Source organism: Propithecus coquereli, unplaced genomic scaffold (genome assembly GCF_000956105.1).
Source record: "Propithecus coquereli isolate 6110/MARCELLA unplaced genomic scaffold, Pcoq_1.0 Scaffold27, whole genome shotgun sequence".
Taxonomy (NCBI): domain Eukaryota; kingdom Metazoa; phylum Chordata; class Mammalia; order Primates; family Indriidae; genus Propithecus; species Propithecus coquereli.
Genome location: NW_012148285.1, coordinates 2,148,831 through 2,176,376, shown reverse-complemented (window position 1 = coordinate 2,176,376; position 27,546 = coordinate 2,148,831). Strand labels below are relative to the sequence as shown.

At 44.5% G+C, this 27,546-nt stretch overlaps 1 protein-coding gene across 1 annotated transcript; it reads right to left on the bottom strand.

Annotated features, from left to right (window-relative positions):
- On the bottom strand, positions 1 to 27,121 carry CLUAP1 (clusterin associated protein 1). Its single transcript, XM_012647527.1, has 13 exons — positions 27,064 to 27,121; positions 24,315 to 24,426; positions 23,002 to 23,086; positions 21,941 to 22,120; positions 18,776 to 18,871; positions 15,355 to 15,438; positions 12,126 to 12,259; positions 9,967 to 10,108; positions 7,735 to 7,807; positions 4,329 to 4,436; positions 926 to 981; positions 606 to 662; positions 1 to 36 (listed from the first exon to the last, which is right to left on the bottom strand). The coding sequence occupies exons 1-13, from the start codon at positions 27,083 to 27,085 to the stop codon at positions 1 to 3; spliced, it is 1,185 nt and encodes a 394-aa protein (XP_012502981.1). The 5' UTR covers positions 27,086 to 27,121.
- Between the last annotated feature and the right edge of the window lie 425 nt (positions 27,122 to 27,546).

Genomic DNA, 27,546 nt, shown 5'->3' with positions numbered 1-27,546 from the left:
CTATGTGGCCACTACTGCCATGCCTCCAGCATCCACCTGCCGCAGATGAGACAGGTCTCAGCCTAGCTCCCCTGCACCATGTGGGCTGAGTAGCACACAGGACTGCAATAAAGAACGAAGTCCGAGTGACAGACAGTGCAGTCCTGATGACCTGATGTCGCCAAGGACCCCTGGTCTCCCCTCTGGTTAAGTCCTCTAGTCAGTTATCCACCCAACAAAGCTCAAGGCACCAGCAGCCTGATGTCTCGCCCTCTTGCCCAGCCTCCCTGAGCCCCTGGACTGGGGAGAGTGCTGTTTCCACGTTCCTTGCCCAGAATGGAGCAGAAGAGAGGCCTGGTCCTCCTGCCCACAGCGGGCAGCATTATCCCTTCATTTCTAGGTTCTGGTGCCTGATAAGCCCCCAGCCACAGTTTTTCTCATCTCTTGGGTCAGTGCTCTTGCCTCTCCTTCGCATGGGACCTTTAGTTGATTCCATCCCGCACTGTGATCCACTCTAAGTGGCTTCCTGCCCAGGAGAGAGGAAGCATCACTCCTGGGGAAAGGCCCTCTGCTGGCCCTCAGCAGGCTGACACACACCAAGCGGATGAGGCAAAAAAGAAACCAACCTGCTTCTTGGAGCTGGAAGTCTTGCATTTACCTAAGAGAGCTGGTGCTGCTTCCATCTTTGGAAAGCAAGAATGGAAAGAACAGTGAGAAGGCAAAAAAAGTAGAACAAGCACAATATTTGAAAAGAAATGAGCCATCCACAAGCAAAGAAAAGAGTCCAGCACCTTAGGAGGCCAAACTCTGCCATAAATCAAGCGGTAGGCTAGGCTGAGAACGGACAGTGCCCTGGCTGCTGGCAGCAACTCAGCTGGTCTAGTCTATGAGGACAGCCTGAGAGCAGAAAGCACAGAACCACTATAGGGAGTTGGTCAGGACTCACATCATCATCAGAGTCTCCACCTTGCATTGTGCCCATGACTCGTTTGCCGGGTCCTCCTGAGAACAAAAGCATAAAGAAATCATAAAAACGTTGGGAAATAAGGCAGGAAATAGCATTCAAGATTTGCCTTCCCTTAGAAAATTGGGAAGAAGAATTACACCAAAAAATTTACTTAGGTAGCATCCAACTAATCAGAACTGTCAACAAACGGTAATAGATTTTCTGCATTTCCACTTGAGAAAAAGAAACAGACAACAAAATATAAGTGCAAATCATGAATTACAAAAATAAACATGCATCTTGTAACTGTTTCAAAGAAAAATCATTGAACCCCATTACTAGCTGACATGCAGTACAACTGGTATGCTATCTGTTGAAAAAGAAATATATTCTCCCTTGGACTTGGATCTCTGAGCTTCAAACAGAAAAAATTAAAAAAACATGTTAAGTACAACATTAGTTCCTCTTTCAAACACCATCATTATCTAAGGGATTCTCTCTTCCTTCTTTGCAAGTCAATAAAGACTGGATGTGATTTCTGCAAAAACTCAGCTGTCCTTTACCAGGGGCAGGGTGGAGGGGGCACAGAGAACTGGACCCATAGCCTAAAGCTGAGAAAGGAGTGACCCTGACTGCAGGTCCCGGCTTTGGGAGAAAGGCAGCACAGAGAGAAGCTAGCTCAGGATAGACCTGGAGACAGATGACTGGGCACTCTTTACAGAAACTTGCCCTTGGTCAGACAAAATGCAAAATCTTGTGTTGTCTGAAGTCCTTATTTATAGTTTTCGGAAATGGACTGTGTGATTTTACTCTGCAGGCTAAACGGTCAGCAGAATTTAGGAGAACCAGTGCTTTTACTAGGTTATACTGAGCCAATCGCACACCTTTTTATTGCCCTGGCTCCTATCCATCAAATGGGAATCGCAATTCATAACCTCTGCCATGAAGCTTTTTAAAAGTAAAAGGAGGCCGGTTGCGGTGGCTCACGCCTGTAATCCTAGCACTCTGGGAGGCCGAGTCGCGTGGATCGTTCAAGGTCAGGAGTTCGAGACCAGCCTGACCAAGAGCGAGACCCCGTCTCTACTAAAAAATAGAAAGAAATGATCTAGACAACTAAAAATATTATATATAGAAAAAATTAGCCGGGCATGGTGGCGCATGCCTGTAGTCCCAGCTACTTGGGAGGCTGAGGCAGTAGGATCTCCTGAGCCCAAGAGTGTGAGGTTGCTGTGAGCTAGGCTGATGCCACGGCACTCACTCTAGCCCGGGCAACAGAGTGAGATTCTGTCTCAAAAAAAAAAAGTAAAAGGAAACCAGAGCATCTAATTATCCTATGAAAAAAGTAAAATGTCATCAATGGAGATAGCTGAGCCTAGAACAAGTGAAAGCAGTTAATAACAAAAGCTAATGTAAATGATGAAAGAAAGATGATTTTACTCCTTAAATTTTTATATATGATAAAAATGCAACTGTGCTCCAAACATTAACAGATGGTAGGTAAGAAATGTTTTTAAAGGCAAATATAGGGCAATTTAGCAGTATCTATCAAAATACAAATGTACAGGACCTTTGACTAAAGAATTCCACTTCTAATGACGCAACCTAAAGAAATACTTGCAGATATGCAGAGAGATGTATATACCAGGGAAAGAGTGGAAATAAATATCCACATGAGAACGGCCAAGTAAATTATGGGTACGGTCATGCTATGGAGTATGATACAGCCATTAAAAAGAATGAAGCAAAACTACATTTTACTGACATGAGAAGAGTTCCACTGTATGTAATTTTAAAAAACAAAAGCAAGTTGCAGGCCGGGCGCGGTGGCTCACGCCTGTAATCCTAGCTCTCTGGGAGGCCGAGGCGGGCGGACTGTTTGAGCTCAGGAGTTCGAGACCAGCCTGAGCAAGAGCGAGACCCCGTCTCTACTAAAATTACAAAGAAATTAATTGGACAACTAAAAATATATAGAAAAAATTAGCCGGGCATGGTGGCACATGCCTGTAGTCCCAGCTACTCGGGAGGCTGAGGCAGAGGATTGCTTGAGCCCAGGAGTTGGAGGTTGCTGTGAGCTAGGATGACACCATGGCACTCTAGCCCGGGCAACACAGTGAGACTCTGTCTCAAAAAAAAAAAAAAAAGCAAGTTGCAGAACCATATGTACAATCTGGTTCCATTTAGGTTAAAAAAATTTTCAGGCAGGCTAGGTGCGGTGGCTCATACCTGTAATCCTAGCACTCTAGGAGGCCGAGGCGGGAGGATCGCCTGAGCTCAGGAGTTCGAGACCAGCCTGAGCAAGAGTGAGATCCCGTCTCTACTAAAAATAGAAAAAATTAGCCGGGCATGGTGGCGCATGCCTGTAGTCCCAGCTACCCGGGAGGCTGAGGCATGAGGATCGCTTGAGCCCAGGAGTTTGAGGTTGCTGTGAGCTAGGCTGACACCATGGCACTCTAGCCTGGGCAACAGAGTGAGACTCTGTCTCAAAAAAAAAAAAAATTCAGGTGATCTTTGTATCTATGTTTGATTGTATGTGCATGGGTATGTATGTGCATGTGTGTGTGCATGGGTGTGCATATGTGCATGTGTGTATGCATATGTATATATACAGAAAGGCAATTTGTAAGGATACCCCCTCCCACAGCCACTAGCCGTGACTGCTCTAGGGTGGGAGTGGGACATGAGGAAGACCCCAGGGGCATTCCCGTTTGCTCTACAAATTTTGTTGTTTGTATCTTTTTTTTTTAATGGATGGGGTCTCACCATGTTTCCCAGGCTGGAGTGCAGTAGCTGTTCACAGGTGTGATTATAACACACTACATCCCTGAACCCCTGGGCTCAAGCGATCCTCCCGCCTCAGCCTCCCAAGTAGCTGGGACTGCAGGTGCTCCACTACACTTGGCTTTGTTGTTTGAATCTTTTGCAGTGAGAAAGAAATTAGAAAAATATTTTATTTTATTTTATTTATTTATATTTTGTTTTAGAAAAAAATTTTTTTAAAGGCAGAGATGGTCACAAAAGTGCCTCCATCATGCATTAATTCGTGGGCATAAGGGATATAATTGCACTGAGATCAGTTTAGGACCCAAAAAGGGTTAGATTATATAGCTCAGTGGCAGAGGCAATGTGTTCCCATGGCCTCTGTGAGAAGCCCCAAGTCACAAGTATCAATCGGCTACTCTCAGGACCACAGGTCAGGGTATTAGCAGCAAAAACGACCACTGAGCAGTTTAAGGGCCAAATCTTGATAAACAACAGGGCAGGATAAACCTGGAGCAGGAAGTACTCCCAGGGCCATTCACAGTGTGCTTGTGACCCTTAATACTAAGCAGCCCTGACCCAGTTCTGGCCATGGTATTCTGTGAGCAGGGCACAGGAGGAGGGTGAGTGAAAGAGGCCGTGGTACCTTGCATGAGTACTTCCATGGCTGTCCGTGGCTTGGACAGCTGCCTCTCTTCCAATTCACTGTCGGATTCGTCATCCTCCTGGATGTCTATGTCTGAGCCATTGTTACCTGGCAGGAACACAAGTAGACAAACAGAAGAGTGGCTCTGTCATTACAACTGAAACAGCTTCTGTCCAGTAAGGCTTGTGCACAAAAGTCATTTACATGTAGGCTTTCTTTTGATGCATTAGATTTTATGAGACTCTGGATTTGCCTGTAGATACTTAGTGAAGAGTAAATGCAGACGATGATGGGCTATGTTTTTTTTTTTTAAATCAATTTTCCAAAACAAGAAAAAAGTTGGTCAGACGTATTAGTTACAAACATTATTATAGTCTGTAAGAATTTTTAAAATTAACTAGCTAGCTGTCAAGGTAGCTGGATGTGCTTGGTTAGTTTGGGGGAAAAAAACATTTTTTTTTTTTTTTTGAGACAGAATCTGACTCTCTTGCCCGGGCTAGAGTGCTGTGGTGTCAGCCTAGCTCATAGCAACCTCAAACTCTGGGCTCAAGGGATCCTCCTGCCTCGGCCTCCCGAGTAGCTGGGACTACAGGCACGCACCACCATGCCCGGCTAATTTTTTCTATTTTTAGTTGTTTGGCTCATTTCTTTCTATTTATAGTAGAGACGGGGTCTCGCTCTTGCTCAGGCTGGTCTTGAATTCCTGAGCTCAAGCAATCCTCCTGCCTCGGCCTCCCAGAGTGCTAGGATTACAGGCGTGAGCCACTGCGCCCAGCTGAAAAAAACCATTCTTTGTTCAATGATAGGCTGTGTTACCAGAACTCAAGCTTCTAGATCATAACAAATGAGGAGGTGGAGCCTGCTAAAGAGGTAATAAAACAAGACCATAACGAAACAAGACTGGAGGCAAGGGGCCAGGCTAGGAATGGCATGAGTGGGGCTGTCCTCAGAGAGATGGTGACGTTAGTGACCAGCAATGAAAACTGGTACACATGATACTGTCCACTGGGGAAAATTCCATCATAAATATATATATTTTAAAAGGTCGTTTTCAGTGCAACAGCTCTTTATATTAATTTTTATTTTCTTTCTTTTCTTTTCTTTTTTTTTTTAGAGACAAGGTTTTTGCTCCATCACACAGGCTGGAGTGCAGTGGCATGATCATAGCCCACTGCAACCTCAAACTCCTGGGCTCAAGTGACCCTCCTGCCTCAGCCTCCCAAAGTGCTGGGATTATAAGCATGAGCCACCGCGCCCAGCCTATATTAATTTCTTAAATACTTTTTTTGAGTCTTGTGCCTGCAGGTGGAATATTCCCTAAAGCGAACTTACAGAAGGAGAGTTTCCAAAGTGTGGGGGGTTGGGGATGCTTTTACTGCCTGGCATCTGACATATCTGCACCCAGGGAGCCAAGCAGGTTTTAGGGAAATGGAATTGGAGGAGTCTGCAGTTGCTATGCTGATTACTGACTCAGAAGTTAGTTTGGAAGTATAGTAATCGCTAGTCAACCAAGGCCAGGCATGGTGGCTCATGCCTGCGTATCCCAGCACTTTGGGAGGCCAAGGCAGGAGGATTGTGTGAGCCCAGGAGTTGAAGGTTACAGTGAGCTATTATTTTGCCACTGTACTCTAGCCTGGGTGACAAAGCACGGGCCTATCTCTAAAAAAAAAGAGACTTTTCTTTGCCCCTGCTATAAGACGGATAGAATGGTAGCTAACTCTAGCTGGGTGCTGAGGGAGGGTTTGATTTCTGCTCTCTTTAGCCCTGGAGAGAAGAGCTGTGCTCTATAGTACAGAAGGGGCAAACCTGGGAGCTGGAGAGGCCATAATAGCACCCTTCAAGGGCTTCAACACAATTAATTTGAAAACCACTATTTCCAAAAGTCTTTACAGATAATATGATTAAGTAGTAACATAAATTAATAACTACAAAATGAAATCACTATTCAGCTTAGTTCACTTTTTACTTCATCCAGCATAATTATGACATTAAATCCTTACCCCATGCAATGCAAATCAAATGATACAATGAATTTTAAAATGAAATACATGCCTCTCAGGCTCGATAAGATCTTTTTCTGACAGCTCAAACCAATACAGACTGAGAAATGAGCAGGTAAGCTAAAGTTAATGGCTATGTGTCTCCCCAAAAATGTGCTGGAAACTGAATCCCCTGTACAATGGTATTGGGATGTGGGGCCTAACGGGAGGCCTTAGGTCATGAGGGTGGAGCCCTCATGAATGGACTGATGCTGATTATAAAAGGGCCTGAGGCTGCAAGTTTGATCTTTTGCTCTCTCTCTCCCTCCCTTTGCCCTTCTGCCATGGGATGGCACAGCAAAAAGGCCCTTGCTAGATGGCAGCCGCTTGATCTTGGACTTGCCAGCCTCCAGAACCATGACTCAGTAAGTTTCTGTTTATAATGATAATAATCTAATATTAACATTATATAATACACACATATTATATACATATGTGTATATATACACACATACACACGCAGTCAGCCCTCTGTATTTGTGGATTCAACATCCATGGATTCAGCCAATCACAGATCAAAAATATTCAGAAAACAAAAAAATTCCACAAAGTTCCAAAAAGTGAAATTAGAATTTGCCACATGCCAAGTATATGTTGAATCCACATGAATGAAGTGATGTGTAGGCACCATATTAGGTATTTTATGTAATCTAGAGATGATTTAAAGTATATGGGAAGGGGGAGCAAAAATAATAAAGTATATGGGAAGATATGCATAGATATATGCAAATACTATGCCATTTTATATAAAGGGCTTGAATATCCAGGGATTTCTGTATCCACAGGGAGTCCTGGTACCAATCCCCCCCAGATACTGAGGGACAACACTACACATAAAATATACACGTAAAATATATAATTACTCACTCTCAGGTATTGTTATAGCAGCACAAAACACACTAAGACATCAGTGCAGGCTGATAACAAGTTGTCAGTGACATATCAGAATTAAGTATGGCTGGCCGGGCGCGGTGGCTCACACCTGTAATCCTAGCACTCTAGGAGGCCGAGGCGGGAGGACTGCTTGAGCTCAGGAGTTTGAGACCAGCCTGAGCAAGAAGAGCAAGACCCTGTCTTTATTAAAAATAGAAAAAAGTAGCCAGGCGTGGTGGCACATGCCTGTAGTCCTAGCTACTTGGGAGGCTGAGGAGGGAGGATCCCTTGAGCCCAGGAGTTCGAGGTTGCTGTGAGCTAGGTGGATGCCACAGCACTCTAGCCTGGGTAAAACAGAGCAAGACTCTGTCTCAAAAAAAAAAAAAAAAAAAAGAAGATGAAAAGAATACAAATATTTTTTTAAATATGTAAAATTTTCAAGGCTAAAAATGTCATCCAGAATAGACACCTCTGTCTACAAAGTATGGCCTTACTTCCACTCTTGAGCAGTCGTTTTTCTTCTTCCTTTAGCTTGTTCTGCATCAGACGGAGAGTATTTTCAGCTTCCTGTGTGAAAATAAAAATAAGATTCAGAAGAGATGACCCTTCTGTGGACCATTTCTACTCTTCTTCACCATTGCGTAAGTGCTACTACATTTGTGATACAGAACAAGAAAAGATCCAACCTCAAGGAAGGGGAAGAGAACTAACATTGCCTAAGCAACTCTAGGGTCCCGAAACTTGGCACCCTTTCTCTCTGAGGTCACCAGCGGCCCTGTCACACTTCCCTGCCTCTGAGGAGAACCAAATGACACAGTTAAATGCCCACTGTGTGTGCCTGCAACAGCTGTGGACAAAGAACAGATGCACATAACTTTGGGACAGTGACAGACCTCTTGCTTTCAGAAGAACAAAGCATGGATTTTAAAATTGTTCTGCCCTGCACTGCCTTCAAATTCCAGTCTTGAAAGATGCTAAATGGTGGGGCAGGTCAGATGAGAAGAGAAAGAAAGAAATACTAGTCTTAATTCCTGTGATGGGGCCGGGAGGAGGTAACATTTATAAAATGCGGCCCTGATTATTGTCAAGAGGGAGAACCGGAGAGGAAACCAGCTTTTAAAATTGTGCTGTTGTTCTAAACATTAAAAAGAAATCATTGTGTTTCAGGCATGGGATATTTCAAGGGAGCAGGTATTAAGGACAGAGAGTAGGAGCAAGTGTAGGGGAAAAGGAGGATAAATACCTGCTGAAGGCAGGCTAGCAAAGGCGCATCCTCAGCAGTGACTCGGGCACCTACTCGCCATCCTGAGCCATATTCTTCGCTATGTTCTCTGAACCCAGGGTGGCCCCAGATGATACAACAAAACGGTCAAAGTTTCTTTTCACTGGCCCTTTACTGTCCTTCCCAGGTATGCAATGTTTAAAATGTCCTAAACTCCAGGCTCTTCCTGTTGCCCTCAAAAGGTGCCTGTCCTGTACCCTGTTTCTCCATGGCCTGCCTCTCTGCCACAGAGTAATGCTAGTGACAAGTTACTCTCAAGATGACGTTCGTCCATACGAATGTGTTGGTTACTCCCAGTCAGCCCTCCTGGACAAGAAAACAGCCCTGGCTTATCCAAACGCCCAGGTTTGTAAGAAGTCCGGCACAACCTTACTACCAAAAGCTGTCAAGGACAGTGTGAGAAAGGGAGATAGTAGACCAATTTTGTCATGAATATGTACTCTAAACGACCATTCTCGGGTTAAGCCTAAATATCCCAAGAGACAAGGGAAATTCAAAAAGTGATTATAACTTGGTCCAATGTTCTTTGTTCTGAATTCCACATTTGTGAACTCACGCTGGAATCTGAAATTCTCTTCCCTAAATGGCCTTACCTACTGGGCTGAAAGGAACTGCAAACAGCTGGTCAGGTTCTGGGTTACACATGTTTCCCACAAGCAATAAACTGCCACTCCTCTTCACAGAGCAGTCTCCAGTGAGCTAGCTTATGATTCAATTAACCAAGGCTTGAAAATCTTTACATGAACTGACCAAGCAAGTTTTTAGATCTGTACTCAAGACCATTTACGTAATTTGGGGGGATCAATGCAAAATAAAATGCACTTTAAAATGATTACAAATTTCAGGACAGTAACAGCAGAGCATGGAAGTAAGCATAGGCCCTTCTAAGGGCAGAATCTAACGTGACTGCACAGGTCACGTGTCGCCCTGTCCGTACTCCTAATTGACTAACCCCCGATGAAAACATAACACCAAAGAGTGGCGGCTGGGCGCTGTGGCTCACACCTGTAATCCCAGTGCTTCGGGAAGCTGAGGCAGGAGGATCGTTTGAGCCTAGAAATTTGAGACCAGCCTGAGCAATACAGTGAGACTCCATCTCTACAAAAAAATAAGAGAAATTAGCCAGGCATGGTGACATATGCCTCTAGTCTCAGCTATTTAAGAGGCTGGGGCAGGAGGATCGCTTGAGCCTAGGAGTTTGAGGTTGCTGTGAGCTATGATGACACCACTGCACTCTAGCATGGGCCACAGAGTGAGACCCTGTCCCCCGCCAAAAAGAAAAAGATTTGATAACCCTGGAGTCCAGGCTACACTGCCAACAAAACAAAAGAATTACATGAGCAATCTTCAGACTGACCTGGGAGAAAATACATTTACTGGTATTTTTTTCAGTGATATTTATAAACTGAAGGAATGGTCTGCACAGAACAGGCTGAGCACTCACCTCAAACCTCTCCTGCTCCATCCTGTGATGGTCCTCAAGTTGTTGTTCCAGGTAAGTCAAGTTTCGAAATTTCTCTAGATAAATGTCATACTGCTTCTGCAATTCTTCTTCAATCTTCTCATACTCATCCATAAAGGCTGGCCTAAAACGAGCAAATGAAATAAAAAGTGAAAGGCTAATAAACACACAGTGTTTTGAAATTCATATTCAGAGCTCCAGACTCCATCATGGCTTTCTTTGGAAACCTTTAATTAGAGAAGGTTCCTCACTCTTATAACTGCTTAACACTAATTGCCCTCTTCTCCTCCCTCCCACCAAAACGAACATACTTCTTTAAAATCATAAATAAGATATGCTCTTTGTAAAAACTTGAAATAATCCTGAAAGTATAAAGAATGACGTAAAAATTACTCATAATCCCATCACTAGGTATAAGCACTTAATATATGACATACATCCTTCCAGAGTTTTCTGTGCATAGGTACAGGTAAGAATGCATTTTTAAACAAAAATTAAATATATTGCCATAAAGTTTTGTAGTCTTTTTTAACTTCAGTATACTATAGATTTCAATGAGTTAAAAATAATCATATAACATACACCTCTCTCAAAATTGATAAAGTAAATATATACATTATCTTAGTTGGGTATAATGTTCCACTGTCTGGATATTCTAAAATTTAATCAGTTCTCTAAAAAGGGAAACATAGGTTGCTACAAATTAAAGCTGTTTTTAAATAATATAAAGTTAAAAAATAAAAACCATAACATATAAACTTGTTTCAACTGATTTGCTGAACTTTACTTTCTTTTCCTTATTAATGATCTTAAAGAGAAAACTCCATTCTTTTCAAAAATAAAAGTGATAAACTAAAAAATAATTTATAATCTTTTGAACTGGAGCAAAACAAAAACTTTTCTATTAAAAGGATCTGAGGCTTAACGAAAGTGAATTTATGGTTTAAAGGCAGAATTGGTTAAGGAGACAAATCTATCTGGCAGCACTGATTTCAGAAGAGGAGGGAGGGTGGTCTATTCCCTTGGTTGGGAGGACACCTTTGCTGCCTCCCTGCGGTTACCCTCTGCCACCACAGTCTGCCTTTCTGCAGGTCTCAGGGCAGTAGCCAGAGTGAGGACCAGCACCAGTACCTCAAAAAGGCAAAACACATTCAGAGCAGATGTAGTCGCCAGGAAGAGGAGGGAGTCAAGAAAGAGAAAAATGGGCTGGGCTCACACCTGTAATCCTAGCACTCTGGGAGGCTGAGATGGGAGGATCACTAGAGGTCAGGAGTTTGAGACCAGCCTGAGCAAGAGGGAGATCCCGTCTCTACAAAATATAGAAAAAATTAGCCAGCCATGGTGGTGCGCACCTGTAGTCCTAGCTACTCAGGAGGCTGAAGCAGGAGGATCACTTGAGCCCAGGAGTTTCAGGTTACAGTGAGCTGTGATTATGCTACTGTACTCCAACCAGGGTGACAGAACAAGACTCTGTCTCAATTAAAAAAAAAATGAAGGGAGAATGAAAAGGGAGAAAGAACAGCAGCACATGGGAAAGGAAAACAAAGATACAGCAAGGGAAGGAGGGTACAAAACAAGTAAAGAGAAGAGCGAGCTCCAAGAAATGTGAGGGACACACTTGAAAGGCTCCACTGACCTAGGAGGTGGTGTGTGCCACTATTATCCATCCATATTCCTTGGAAATGCATTTCCAATGAGGCAAAGTAGTAATAAGAAGAAAGATGAATTACTGAGTGGTGAGGAATTATCAAAGTCTAAATAAAGTCTAAAATCTACGCAAACCAAGGATAGGAGTATGTTTCTGTTTCCACCTGATTTACGGCAATATCTTAGGAGACGAAGCCTCATGTAACTTTCACCATCTGGGTTTACTTACTTTGCACTGAGTTCCAAGAAGCTATAAAAGCTTAAAGGGCAGTTCAAGAATTAAGCAGTTTTCCAGACATATTGAAAGCAATAAAGAGAATGAGTTTAGCGGTCTGCTTGTTGTGACAGGCAACACACAGACATTTTGAAGTAGAGATAACCTTACATAAGGCTTTTTTCATGCTTAAAGAGTTAATATCATGTTATATTCTCTTAGTCTTTGTTCTAACTTACAAGGATGTCTTTCCACTCATTCTTCGGGTGTTCATATCTACCTGACACTCTGCAGAGTTTGCAGTCGCTTCCGATTTCTTTCCAGTTCTAATTTTCTCTTTTCAATTTTGGCTTCTAAATTAGCTTCATCAGAGGCCACATTATTGAGCAGGTCTTTAGTCTTCTGAACCTGCGCCTACATTTAATAGGAAATAATGAGACAATGTGCCAATAAAGACCACCATCCTGACTCTTTGAAGAAAGGGATACTCCAGCTCTTCGGGCATAACAACATCATGCTAAACAAGCACAAAAGCAAACAAAGCAAACACTCCCCAAAACAATGACATATTTAACCAACCATTACAGGGAGAATATCCAGAAAGAATTATTTTTTTCCCCATAAAAAATGGGTTTTTCTGCCTGGGGAAACAAGTGAAGATGGAAAGAAGAGTGTCCTGATCAAGACGGAGAGAGGCCCGCGCTCGTTGGTCCGGCTTGCTCAGCGAGAACGGGGTATACTCGGGAGGCTGAGGCAAGAGGACAGCTTGAGCCCAGGCCAGTTAGTCTGCCTTTACATTGTTTAGGCTATGCTAGTCACAAACACCTGACTTAGGGAATAAATGCACACACAAGTACAGCTCTACCAGTGGAAACAGAAAGAAACATGCATGGCCCTAACCCACTGCCTGCTGGGATTGAGGAAGAAGGTTCCCCTTCCCTCTCCCTGGCAACAGAAGCTTGACTACAGACTGGACTGAAACAGAGTAAGCACCCTGAAATCAGCACAGAAGCAGCTTCTGCAGTAGCACCAGCCACACTCTTGTCTGTCAGCCCTTGGAAGGGGGCCTGGGCAGCAGTCGGAGAGAGGCCCTTGGGCAACGGGGCTAAGTAAAGAAAGGGAAGGGAACAAGAGACCATTTATGACAACGCAGACGTTCTTATCCTCTCGTAAGAGAAAGTTCACATGGCTGGGCATGGCGGCTCATGCCTGTAATCCTAGCACTCTGGGAGGCCAAGGTGGGAGGATTGCTTGAGCTCAGGAGTTCGAGACCAGCCTGGGCAGGAGTGAGACCCTGTCTCTACTAAAAATAGAAAAAATTAGCTGAGCATGGTGGCACGCACCTGTAGTCCCAGCTACTCGGGAGGCTGAGGCAAGAAGATTGCCTGAGCCCAGGAGTTTGAGGTTGCAATGAGCTGTGATGACGCCACTGCACTTTACCCTGGGTGACAGAGCAAGACTCTGTCTCCCAAAAAAGAAAGAAAGAAAGAAAGTTCATTTGAAGCAGGAGGTAGAGTGAGGAAATGCGCTGTGGTCTTCATACTCATGTTTTCTTTATCTGGGAAGCTGGCCAGGCCAGACGCCCTGTGGTTCAGTTCCAGTCTGCTGCGGTAGGAATCTGGACTGTAACCCAGCTGACTGCGAACTGCCTCCACAAGTGCTGACTTTCCAGCCTGGTGCTAAGTTCCTGACAGCCACCGTGGGGTTTTCCCCTCCAGTACGTTACATGTGTGTTGGCACCCCATAAAGGGTTGCTGACTATTTTCCTGCAGGTCTCTGAAAAGCTATGGGGTCCACAAAGAAAGGACCTAAGAAGTGCAGACACTCGATTCTCAGAGATGGTGCATTTTCGTAAGCAACCATTGTTACTGATGATGAATTAATGGTTTAATTTGTTTTGGTCTAAGTACACTAACAATTTCTAAGATAATTTCATCAAAATAATCATAGCACTAACCAGCCATTTGTTGCAAGTGCTTTAAAGACCACAGGAGACATGTTCACTCTCACAGGGAGAAAGGTGGGTCTCCTTTCTGAACAACTCAAGCTGATGGAGACTTTCTCTGAATCAAAGTCAGATTAAACCCTAGTGAATTTATTGACCTTAAAAAATAAAAACTTTTTTAAAGGTATTTATTCCTCAAATAAGAAAGATCAACATATAAACCTAAGTAATTTTCCCTGGTTTCCTGAAATACATGGCCTATACTTCATAACCCCTTTTAAGTACCCGCAGTGGTGTTCTGGTTTTGCTTTCAGAATTAGCAAACATCATGGATATTTTCCAATAATGGAAAGATCTTAAGAGATATTCACCAAGAAATTGACTGTGCCCTCTTTGGATGTTCTTATTTTTAATGTAAAAGTGGTAAGGGCACGTTCATGCCATGTTCACTGGATTCAGTTAGAATGCTGGGAAGCATAAGAGTATACTCACTACTTTTTAATTAAAATTTACAGAAAAACTGGAGTACAATACAAAGCATTTTTCTACTGAATAAATCGCTTGTGATGACTGACTATCCATGTGGCCTGAGACCAAGCTTGACATGTACCATTGTGATGAATGCTCATAAGGACCCCATGCAGTTGGCACTGCTGTTCTCCCCATTTTATAGATGAGGAAAGTGAGGCACAGAGGGGGTAAGTAACTTGCCTACCATCACACAGTGGAATTCAAATCTAAGCAGTCTGAGTTAGCGTCCGTCTGTCATCTGCCTTCCACCCAAATGTTTTAGAGGAGAGGCGTGAGTAGCAGTTGAGGGTGGGTGAGGAGTGAAGGATGGTGATCATTCTGTTTATTAGAGTCTCTCTGAATTAAGAAAACCTGGAAATCATTCAAATGCTCAGCAGTGAAGAAATGGTTAAATAAGAGCATTATTTATTAAAACTATTAAAGAATGAAAAGTAATTATCAAATTAAAACTGAATTTTTAATAACATGAGAAATTGTTCTTGTTTATAACAAGGGGAAAAACAATAGTAGTAACCTAGATATTCTATTTTTTTTTTTCATATTTATTTATTTATTTATTTTTTTATTTCAGCAAATTATAGGTGTACAGATGTTTAGGTTACGTGTGTTGCCCTTGGCTCCCCCGCCACCGAAGTCCATGTTTCAAATATGTTCATCCTTCGAGTAGTGCACATTGCACTCCTTGTGTATACAAATACCCGTCCCCTCCTCCCTCCTGCCCCATCCTCCTGCCGCCCTCCCCGTGGTACAGATGTTTAGATTACATGTGTTGCCCTTGGTTCCCCCCCAAGTCTGTGTTTCAAATATGTCCATCCTTCGGGTAGTGCGTATTGCCCTCCTTGTGTATACAAATACCCCTCCCCTCCTCCTTCCTCCCCCCTCCTCCCGCTGCCCTCCCCCTTCAGATTGTCCTCTGAATTTTTAATTTCCCTACTAACATATCCCGTATTAAGAGGCCTAGTGTGTTCTGTCTTGTGCAGGCAGGAAATTGGTATTTTTGAGTCCCAGGCATAAAGACATTAAATAATCTTACCAAAATCTCTTTGATTGCAACTCTCATCACTTTTTCAGTCTCATTTATTTCCAGAGGTCTGCCAATGGCTTCTGTTCTCATTTCCTAGAGAAAACAATAAAATTATTTACATATATTTTCAGAAAACGAGTTCACAAAACCAATATTCTTAGAACTAGATATAGCTTATGGACTGATCTTCAAAAGTTTTATCACAATGTGGATCTCTGATGCAAAAACCCTCCTGCCATCACCTCTCCTACAAACGTCTTCCATAACCTGACTACTTATCTGGCCTATCTCCAGACCTGGGGGCCTCCTTTTCTGTTAGAGGCCTAAGTGCCCCTATCTCCATGGGCAAAACTGAACTCAGCTGAATGTAACTGAACGTAACTCTGTTACGTTTTCTCCCAAATTTGTTTCCTTATCTGCATTCCAAACAGGTGACTCCCAAACTAAGCACAGGACAACTTGCTGTCCGAATCCCGACGGCCTCTACAATCTTTCTTATGATTCAGTGCCTCTATATTGCAAATCACTGACAAACAATTGATGAGAACAGCTATACTGGTCCCGCCCCTAGCATTTACCATTAACCAATCATGGAAGGCATCTGTGACTATCATATGAGCACTGGAAAATTATGACCTATGCGATTTTAATGTAGACGCAGTTATGAGGTTTGCTATAGCCTGAATGTTTGTGTCCCCCCAAAATTCATACGTTGAAATCCTAACCTAAAAACCGATGGTATTAGGAGGTGAGTCCTTTAGGTCATTAGGGTAGAGTCTTCATGAATGGGATTAGTGACCTTAAAGGAACCTTGGAGGGGTCTCATCCCTTCTGCCATGTAAGGACACAGATAGACGGCGCTGTCCATGAGGAATGGTCCCTCACCAGACACCAAATCTGCCAGCACTTTGATCTAGGACTTGCTAGTCTCCAGAACTGTGAGAAATTTCTGTTGTTTACGAGCCATCTAATTTATTCTATTTTTGGAGGGTACCCTTGCCTTGTTCCAAAGTTTATCGTATTTTGTTATAGCAGGCTCAATGGATGAAGACAAGGTTCCTGGAGCATTTTATCAAATCCAGCCGGTGCTCCCTTTGTTCTGTGGCGTACCTTATCTCCCCCACTGTGGCAAACTACTGAGGGCAGGGAGTACGACTTACTTGGGGAGGCAGAGGTCAGTGCCTTGCCTGTGGTTGGTGCTGGTTTCCAATAAATGTTTATTGAGTGTATGAAAAACAAATATTGGATAGGGCCCTTCCTCAGATCATGACTGTACAGAATTTGAGAGGTGCTGTATTCAGGGTCTCATGGTTTCCCTGGGAACAGTTCAGCCACTCATTACTTCTTCATCATTACAGGAAAGTGCTGAAAGAGCCCCGGCAGAACGCTGGTGAAGTCTCACAATGATGCACAGCCCCACTGGCAATTAGCAAGTGACTCGCTCCTGTCTCTGGGTCTCTTAGAGACATGTATAGACACATGTACACTACTGCACTACAAACAGAAATCAGGGAAAGCCTGGAGTTGCTTCATTAGTCATGTGAATTAGCTAGCAGATGTTAGTGGCAGTTCTGTTCTGCCAACCCCCCTTCACCAGGTGGCAACCACTAGGGTAATATATGCAGAGCAGGGATGGGGACCTGGCACCCAAGTCCCTCTTCCCTAGACCTCCACTTCCAGTTTGCTCTTAGAGGGGAAATGTAAATCAAGAGGAAAAGTGCCATTACACCATGGCAGCAATGCCGGAACACAGGCAAGGCCATGAAGAGCGTGTGTGCGAGTGCGCAGTCATGCCTGACATACCTGATAGGAGGTGAATGAATGAAATTCACTTAATTTTAAAACATTAGATCGACCGTGTATGTTTCAATGCCAAAAATACTTACAGGTAGGATTAAACACTACTCCATTTCTTCTTAAACCAGTGGTTCCCAAACTCTGCTTCACGTTGGAATCAACTGGAAACCTTTAAAAACCTGATGCTTGGTTCTCAGTCCCACACACTCTGATTCATTGGTATGGGGAAAACCTGGACATCAGGTGAGTCTAACGTTCAGCAAAGTTTAGGAACCACACACTTAAACAGCTGCTTAAATGTAGGGGATGGCACGTACTCCCTGGGTGGCACTTGCTAGAATAAGGATTGCAAATAAGTTTCCACTGCAACATGGATTTCAGCTGACTTGGAGTGACTGCCAAGATAACAATGATCCCAAATTTTGCGGTATGTGAGAATCACCCAGGAGACTCTGAGAACTCCCAATGCCCAGGTCACATTCTGTAACAATGATATCAGAGAGCCAGGCTTGAGGCCAGATAGGGTGTCTCACACCTGTAATCCCAGCACTTTGGGAGGCTGAGGAAGGAGGATCACTTGAGCCCAGGAGTTTGAGATAAGCCTGGACAACACTGTGAGACCACATCTCTTAAAAAAAAAAATTTAGTTGGGCATGGTGGCAGATGCATGTAGTCCAAGCTACTAAGGAGGCTGAGGCAGGAGGACTGGTAGAGTCCAGGAGTTTAAGGTTGTAGTGAGCTGTGACTGCGCCATCACACTCCAGCAGGACAACACAGCAATATCCTGTCTCCAAAAATACAAAAAAGCAAGCCAGTGAGTGGATTAATAAAATGTGGTATATGTATACCATGGAGTACTACTCAGCTTTAAGAAACAATGGTGATAAAGCACCTCTTGTATACTCCTGGATAGAGCTGGAACACATTCTACTAAGTGAGGTATCCCAAGAATGGAAAGACAAGCACCACGTGTACTCACCATCAAATTGGTATTAACTGATCAACACATAAGTGCACATATAAGAATAACATCTATTGGATGTTGGGCAGGGGGGAGGGGGGGGGGAAGGGTATATGCATACACAAAGAGTGCAATGCGCACCACCCAAAGGATGGACATATTTGAAACTTGGACTTGGGGGGGGCAAGGGCAACATATGTAACCTAAACATCTGTACCCCCATAATATGCTGAAATAAAAAAAAAAAAAAAAGGCAAGCCAGGATTCGGGAGTTTTTAAAGATGCCCCAGTGATTCCACTGGGCAGCAAGGTCTGGGAACCACGAGCTCAGAGAAGAGCACTTTTGAGAAGAGTTCTGAGACTAGAAACACCAGAAAAAAGCATCATGATCAATAAAATCTACCATGGACACGAGGGGGACAGTTTCAGCCATGTGCCACACACTGCCATTCCTAAACTAGGAGCTAAAGGCATTAATACCGGCGGATGAGTGCTCACTAGAGGAAAAGCAGCTAGTGGCCTATATCGCTTTCCCACACATTACCTCATTTAATCAGGTATGTTTAATTAAATCAGAAGAACTGAAAAGGGAGAACAGGATTGAAAAAGAAAACCCTGAAGAGAAAATGTGCATAGCTAAGAAAGTAATTATTTTATCTGAACGCGGCTTACCCTCAACTCTACCTCCTTGCCCAGCAAGTCATACAGAGATGCTCCTTTGGAGGTGATTTCAGATGCGAGCTGCCTGGCTGCTTTCAAATCTGCGATCTGGAAGGAAAATATCAAAAACAGAAACCTCAGTAGCAGGTTTTTAATAGGCATTCAATCACCAGTCTGTTAATGTCAAGTCGTACCTCCAGTCGGGACACCTGACTAAAGATTGCGTTTCGCAGTCAGCACTCACGTGCTGCAGAAGAGCGCCCCCAGGACACCTGGTTAGGAAGCAATGCTCTAAGCGCGAATGAGACCAATTCCAAGACACCTGGGTCTCTCTGAAACACCAAATGTCAAGTCAAGCTGAACCCACGACCAGGAGTCATGGGTAGGAGAAAGCTGACATGCTTCCTGTTTGGACTAGGTCACAACAGGGTACCCTGACAGCAGTGCAGCGACCAAAGGAAGGGGCAACCTGAGGGACACATGTCCTACCGTGGCATCCCGATGCCCTATGTTCAATCTTCCCCTGTCCCCTCCTCCTCTGCCTTGGACTTTCCTCCACAGGGTTGCTGTGAGGCTCAAATGGGGCAGTACCCACTAAGTACTTACAGCAGTTCTGGGCTCCCGCGGTGGGGGAGCTATTGCCAGGAAGGCGATGATGACAACCATGACGACGATTTAGCACCTAGCCCTTTGCACAGGCTTCTTTCTTAGGATGCGCATGTCACCTCCTCTGCCTTGAATATATACCAAATTTTCCAAAGTGCCCAAACGTAAGTATCTCCCTGCTCCACACTTACTCTCTCTCCCTCCTAAACAACTAATCCCCACCTTCTCTCTTTCATTTCCTTCCCTTTTCTTTTTTTTAAAGACAGGGTCTCGCTGTTGTCACCCAGGTCAGAGTGCAGTGGTGTGGTCATGGGCTCAAGCGATCCTCCTGCTTCAGCCTCCTGAGTAGCTGAGACTACAGGCGCGTACCACCATGCTCAGCTGATTTTTTAATATTTTTGTTGTAGAGACGGGGTCTTGCTATGTTGCTCAGGCTGGTCTCAAACTCCTGTCTCGGCCACCCAAAGTGCTGTAATTACAACTTTCTTCCCACTTCCTTAGTCCTCCAGGGCACTGCTTGCTCCAGCTCCTCCACCTCATCCCCAGGATACAGCTCCCTCCAGTTCTAGCTGTTTCTCCCCGCTTCCCGGCAGCAAATCCCATTTTCTTTGCAGGTTTCTCCTCACCTTCCCCACCTGCCAACAGTGGAGAGTGCCAGACTTCAGTCCCCGGACTTCCCTTCTTTTCTACTGGCACTCCCCTAACCTCCCGGCTTCAACACCGCCTGCGTGCCTATGCCTCCCAGCCCCCAGCGCCAGCCGGCTCTCCCCTGAGCTCCAGTCTCACACACCAACTTCCTGTTCAGCATCTCCACCTGACATTCCAACAGGCATGGCAAACACAGCACATCCAGAACCAAACTCCTAATCTTCCCCACCAAACCTACCAGCTTCCAGACTTCTCCATTTTGGCAAATGGCAACTTCATCCTTCTAGGTGCTCAGCCCACAACTTTAGAGCTGTGATGTCTAATGCAGGAACCACTAGCCACATGTGGCCATTTTCACACTTAAATTATCTAAAAATTAAATAAAATTAACTCAGTTCCTCAGTTGTGCTCACCGCATGTGGCCAGTGGTTTTGCAGAGCACAGCACAGACACGGAGCTCGCCCACCAGCACGGCCAGTGCAACCGCACAGTGCTGCTTCAAGATCTTCCTTGTATTGTCTCGTCTGCTCTCAACCCTCATCCAATCCCATGAGATCTAGCGTCAAAATACGTCCTAACATCGAGCCACTTCTCTTGCTCAGGAGTCTGGCTCCTCGTTAAAAAGCCACATGTGATTTTTCAGGCCCGGCCATAGGTAATGTCAAGGCTGTGCCTGGCAGCCTCTTCGGGGAAGCTGCCCACCCCATGCCAGCCTTGAGGCACAGCCAGTGCCCTGCACTTGGGAGGGAACTGCAGTCGCAGATGTGGTCCCTCTGGCCTACCTTGGTGCCTGCATTCCTAGGTCCTCTGAGGCTTGGGCCGAGGCCTCCCTATGGGGAGGAGGGGCGACCCTGAAGACACCTTTCCCACCCTGATTCAGGACCCAGGACTTTCCACTTCTAGTCCTTCCCCCAGCCTTCTCCCCAACTCAGAGTCCATAAAACTGCCGGCGCCTCTGGTTGGGGGCTCCCTCAATACTGGGACGACCCCATGTCTGCATGGATCCACCTGACCCTCGACTTGTGGCCGTTCCATGGGGGAAAATGGAACAGGAGGAGTCGGTGCTTCCTCCAGTTTTAGAGTCTTGCTTATACCATCACAGTAAGTGGTTAAAGGCTTAACTTTCATTTTTCGCTGGCTGCTGTTGGTTGGCTCCTCTGACACCTGACAGCCCACTGAACTCCTGACACCACCCCACCCCCGACACCACTGCTCACAGTCACTGTCACCCCTGCTTTCTAACCCCCTGCACCGCCCTCCTTTAGTGTGATGGGAACCCAGCAGCCAGAGTGATCCTTTTTATAGGAAATTCTAAGCATGTAGGTCTCTGTTCAAAACCCAACAATTTTCTACCAGAGTAAAAGGCAAAAGTTTTCCAGGTGCCTGAGGGTCTGTCACTACCTTCCTGCTGGCTCTCATCACACAGCCTCCTTGCTGTTCTGTTCCTCCAACACACAAAACAACATTCCCATCACAGGACACTCTTTCCACCCCCACCTTCCCTCCCTCGGGTCTCTGCTGAAAACACTGTCCAACCCTGGTCACCCTATATGACACCCGCCCCCGCTCCCTCCACCCACCCTGTTCTGTGATCCTCCACAGCACTTACGGCATCTGACCTTCCACACCTTTGCACTGCTGTTCGCAGGCTCACTCCGCCAACACAGCAGCAGGAACACACAATTTCTGTCCCTTTTGTTCACACCTGTATCCCCAGTGCTTGAACACTACCTGGCAAATACCCGGCTTTCAGCAGTGGAATTAATGTATTGTGGCTTTCTTTTATCCAAACGCTGATAGTGACAAATCGCCCTCAGTCAAGGAGTAAGGAAAGAAGTAGTGCCGTGAGTAACCGACGCTTTCCGTTTCAGAGTTTGAGGAATAAACACTCTGCCCCTCACTACAGCCTTTCATTGTCCTCACCTTCGAGCTGAGATCAAACTTGAATTTGCTGATATCTTCCTCTCCAGTCTCAGAGCCCTCCATCCCTTTGGTCTTCATAGCATTGTAAAGGACAGATGTGATTTTCAGTAGTTCTTTCACTGCGTACCCATCTGCTTGATAAAGCTTCTTAGTATTGAGTTTTATATGTGCCTTGGTGGCCTATTTTAGACAAAAAAAAAGTTCAAGGACCTTTCCATGTAACGTCTAAATCAAATCCCATAATCCCATGTAGGCGAATTGAAAATGTCTCTGTCGACATTTGGGATATAACCTAACAGTATTAAGAGTACAGCATCCATGTGACTCATACGGTGTGAGTGGGTGTGTAAACTGGTACACTCTTGATGGAGAGCAATCTGGTAAAGGACATCAAAATCACAAATGCACACATCTTTTGACCCAGCAATTCCAATCATAAGAACTTATTCTAGGTATGTACTCCCACAAAAACAAAATATGTATAGGTTATTTGTTACAGCATTGTTTCAAAGAGCAAAGTTGGAAACAACCTAAATGCCTACCTATATAAATTGTATAAATTACAATATATCCATGAAAGCAACACTACTGAGGTATAAGAGAATGAGGAAATTGTATTTGGAAAGTTCTCCAGAATATACCATTGAGTAAAGAAAGCAAGATGCAAAACAGTATGCTACCATTTGTGTAAAAGGAAGGAAAAAGAATGTATACTCTTCTTTGCTTATATATGTAGAAAGAAACGCTAGAATAAATTTAAAATAGTGGTTATTGGGAATGGAACTGGGCTGATGGCAGAGAGCATAGAAAGTCATTTTACTCTATCTTGTTTCATGATATTTTTTATTTTTGAACCATGAAATATATTATCTATTCAAAAAATAAACAAACAAAATTCTTAAATAACAAATTAAAAACCAAAAAGGCTTTGCCAGAAACCTGGCAACGGAACAGTTTTAGAAAGCAAATGCGATTACTCAATTTGAAAGCAGCCCGAACTACGACTTGGCCGTTTCCACTTTATTTAATTTTACAACTCCACAAAATAACTGTCAACTAACCATGAACTGGGCAATTGCCTTAATGAAGAAAACTCGGTCTTGTTCGGTCTCAACATCAGAAGGGATGTCAGTCTGAGGTTCGTACCTATCAGAGAGAGAGAGAAAAACACAAATTAATCAAGTAGAAAGTCCACTAAAGGCTGGGTGCGGTGGCTCACGCCTGTAATCCTAGCACTCTGGGAGGCCGAGGCGGGCAGATTGTTTGAGCTCAGGAGTTCAAGACCAACCTGAGCAAGAGCGAGACCCCGTCTCTACTAAAAAAATAGAAAAAATTAGCTGGACAACTAAAAATATATAGAAAAAAGTAGCCGGGCATGGTGGCGCATGCCTGTAGTCCCAGGTACTCGGGAGGCTGAGGCAGGAGGATCGCTCGAGCCCAGGAGTTTGAGGTTGCTGTGAGCTAGGCTGATGCCACAGCCCTCTAGCCCGGGCAACAGAGAGAGACTATGTCTCAAAAAAAAAAAAAAAAATCCACTAAAGAGAAAAGGGCAAGCAAGAGGACAGTGGGTCTACAACAGGAAACTCTCCAAGTCCCCAGCTGAGGTAGTAAGATTAAGAAAAACTTCAAAAGCAACACCAAATATCAAGGGAGCAAATCCCCACCTACGAACAGGTTTAACTGATTTCCAAAACCAAATGTGGAGCTCAGCTTACAAAATTAAATCTATCTCAGACCTCAAAGTTTCATAAAAATAATCAGAACTGTCACCCTGGCTGAGACCTCTTGACTCAGAGATAAATGCTAAGGCTAACTAGCTAGCTTTCAGAAGCAGCAGAGTTGTTGAAGTTCACTTCCTTTCTTTAAGTTACTGATAATTCACCAGGGGTCGGCAGACTGCAGCACTCGACCTGTACAGCCCGCTAGCTCAACATTATTTTTACATTTTAAGAACAAAGAAGAATATGTGACAAAGATCTTACGTAGTCTCTGAATATTATGTGTAACATGTAAAATATTAATATTTACTATATGGCCCTTAACAGAAAAAGTTGCCAACGAAGAATATTACATTTTTCACACGAAAAGAAATCTAAATTATTTCTAATCCAGGGTACTGATGAATGTGTGCAGGGAGGTCCCTGTCACTCTGTGGCGAGGGCATGAAGAGGAGCCTTTCTTCACTGCCTGTTATATTCCCACTCCCACAGTGCTCTTTAAGCTCAGCTGAGTTATAACAGGTTACAAATGAGTCTGTCAAACCCAAAATGTTATTGAACTATTCCTTTTGCATCACAACAGTAGCCTGTTTCTAGGTGACTAATCAATAAATTCTAGTATTCATTCTAAGACTCCGATAAAGCGCAGTTCTAACCTTTTCACAAGCCAGAGAAGTACTTCGGATACAAGTCCAAAATTGGGCGTGCGGAAATTTTCCATAGAAATATGTCGAGGGTAACCCAGGGCTCTCATCATCTCTGTGAAGTCTGTCCAAGGCAAAATACAATTCAGTCGGTTCCTCGTCACACAGCAACTACTTATTAACGTAGATATTATCTTTGCTTTCCCTTCTTATTCCCAACCTGACAGTTTGAAGGACTAGTTATCAACTCTCTAAGAGGGAAAGCAAAAAGGAGATAAAATTGAAAACACCTATTCTGCTCCCTGAAAAACATCTATTTCAGTTCCATGGAGAAGCAGATGCTATACGTGATAAATGGGATGTGGGGATTAGTTGTGAATTTAATTTTTCTCTTGTGTATCTCATTTCTCTTTACCATGTGAAATTAGAAATACCTGGCTTTATAAAATGGCAGGAAGAAAAAATATTTTAAAATGTTAATAGTAGTTATTTTGGGGGGTAGGAAGGATGAAGTTCATGTTTCTGTCTTTTTGTGTGTGTGTGAGCATATACAGCCTTAAAAGCACAAAATTTAAAGATTAGTTGCCTTGTATTTAGAGAAATCTTAAAGAGAGTGGTTGAACTACAGAGCAATATTTAGATTTACTGTGAAACAGATTAAGAAATAGTAATACTAATACTTGCTAATACTGCAGGTTGGGGTCGCCTCAGGAAAAGCTACAGTACTTTCAGGAAAGCAGGACTTGGAAACAAACACAACATTGTCCGAGTTCCCATGATGTGCCAAGACCTATATTCAGTGTACTTCCTGGCAACATCTGTCTGCACTCTTCCTAAAGATGGATGTTCAAAATGTCCCATTGACATTCATGAATAACCTACCAGGACTCTGCAAGTTAGGTCAGATTTCATCATATAACGGAAGAGAAGGTATGAGCACAGGAAAGAGCAAAGTCACAAAGGGACTCTGTGACTGTTTTTTGGGAAATTTGAATAAAGAGAGAAACTAAAGCAGCGGCCTTTCCATCACACAGTCAGCCATTGCTTAAATGCTTCTTGTGCTAAGTATTAATCAAGTTCTGTTAATTTTGCAGTATTATTGTCAAAATGGAGACAATTTGAGTGAAAGTCTCACCATACGTTGCATGGCATTCATTTAAGGTCAAAATATTCTGAAATTCCCTTCTTGTGCACTCTTTCCAACACAACTCCATTCAACAGCCCCTAGCAGAGTGCTGGCCTCTCTAAAAACTATGTGGGAGGAGACATCTGTCTTGCACAATGTATAGTCACCAAGAACCCTCAAATCCCAGAGGACAGCCAGGCGCAGAGGCTCATGCTTGTAATCCTAGCACTCAGGTAGGCTAAGGCGGGAGGATCACTTGAGCTCAGGAGTTTGAGACCAACCTGAGCAAGAGTGAGAACCTGTCTCTACTAAAAATAGAAAATTCAGCCAGGTGTCTTGGCTGGTACCTGTAGTCCCAGCTATTCGGGAGGCTGAGGCAGGAGGATCGCTTGAGCCTAGGAGTTTGAGGTTGCTGTGAGCTAGGATGATGCCCTGCACTTGCTCAGTCTCCAAAAAAAAAAAAAACAAAAAAGAAAAAAAGTCCCAGAGGACATCATTCACACCATTTAGCTAGTAGCTGCATCAATAAAACGTGCTATCTTCCTAGACATTTACACTGTAGAAAAAGAGCAATTTAGGCACCAGCAATTTGGTGAGAAAATCGGCTTTAAAGGGGCCTCTCAGGGCACACCAAATTGGCAATCACTTTCTATTCCTATCCAGGTGGAACCAGTTAGTTTAAGTGCTTCAGATGCAGAAAATGATGATGTATACAAGGCAAGAGATTTTTGAGTCACACAATCCTGTCTTAATCCATGGTTCCACCCAGTTCTAGCTTTGAGACCTAGAGCAAGCTACTTTACCTCACTGTGCCCCAAAGTATTTCATGCACAAATCATACCACATCTCTGTTAAAATGAGGACGAAAATAAGATATTAATGTAAAAAGCCTGGTGTTCAACAGGTGGCCCACAAAGGAGTAGTAACTAATGCTCTCAGCCCCACTCTGCCACTTCCCCCGCCTCCCAGCAAAGGTATTCGATCTCCCTTCTCCTCCTCAGTCCCTAAGGAAAGGATGCAGACTCCAGAGTTCAGACACCTGATCCAAACTCCAGTGGCACCTCTCACTACCTGTGTCACTTGTCCTAGTTACTCGACCTCTCTGTGCCCGTTTCCTCATCTCTAAATACAGGGGGTACAGAGTTGTCCAAAGGATTAAGTGAAATAATACAAATAGAACAGTACCTGGCAGATCGTTAAAATTAAAAAAAAGTTATCATCATCCAGCCCCCTCCTCAGGTTTGTTGCTGTTCGTTTCTCTAAGTGCTCAGCTAACCCAACTCGAAAAATAGTCTCTGAATTTTCCATGCATTTTCCAATACCGTAACTAACAACGCCATGTAACTATGTAAATAGAAATGAGTTAAAATGAGACAAAATTTAAGATTCAGTTCTCCACCCGCACTGGCCATATTTTAAGCGTTCTGCAGCCACACGCAGCCAGAGCAGCTGGAGAACGTTCTACCATCGCCGAAGGTGCGGCTGGGCAGGCCTGGGCGCTCGGCCTGGAGCGAGCAGCGGGGCGCAGGGGACTCCCAGCGGCGCGAGCCTCAGCGGGGCGCTCAGGGGACCCGGCGGGGCGGAGCCCCGAGTCTCTGGGAGTCCCACAGACCATAGGGGGCGGGGCTGCCTTACTGCGGAGGTCGCGGAAAGACATGGTCCACAGTAGCCACGGGTCACAGCCGCTCTTCCCACAGCGCTCGGGTACAGCGCTCACCGGTCTCTATGGCAACCAGCGGAATTCAGGACGGCACGCGGCCGGGGCCAAACAGGACGGGAAGCGAAGCAGCCACAACGTGCGCATGCGCGCGAGAAGGGACGGCCAGCAGAGGGCACTCCGGAGACGCCGTGGGTGTGGCGCTGCCGGCCTCTGTGGGGGCCTGAGAGCACTGCGGCGTTCGGGCCCCTCTTTACACACTTTGCAGACATCTGGCACTGGCTGACGTGCTCAGAGCATGTATCTACTATGTGCTCGACACTGTGCTGGCGCTTCTGCTTCTCATTTCCTCACTTCTCTAAAGAATGTGGTCTAATCTGAGGAAGCCGGGGATCCCTCCCGCGTCCTCTGCACAGCACGCTCCTCTGTGCCAACTGTGAAATGGCTGCCTCGCCGGCCCG

Bases quoted from the DNA above. Each gene is read 5' to 3' on its own strand.
- CLUAP1 (XM_012647527.1), bottom strand. From the start codon at position 27,085: ATGTCTTTCCGCGACCTCCGCA. The intron at 22,121-23,001 runs GTTAGTTGACAG...TGTCTAAAATAG, and splicing joins AGGCAATTGCCCAGTTCATG to GCCACCAAGGCACATATAAA. The intron at 7,808-9,966 runs GTGAGTGCTCAG...ATTTTCACACAG, and splicing joins TGGAGCAGGAGAGGTTTGAG to GAAGCTGAAAATACTCTCCG.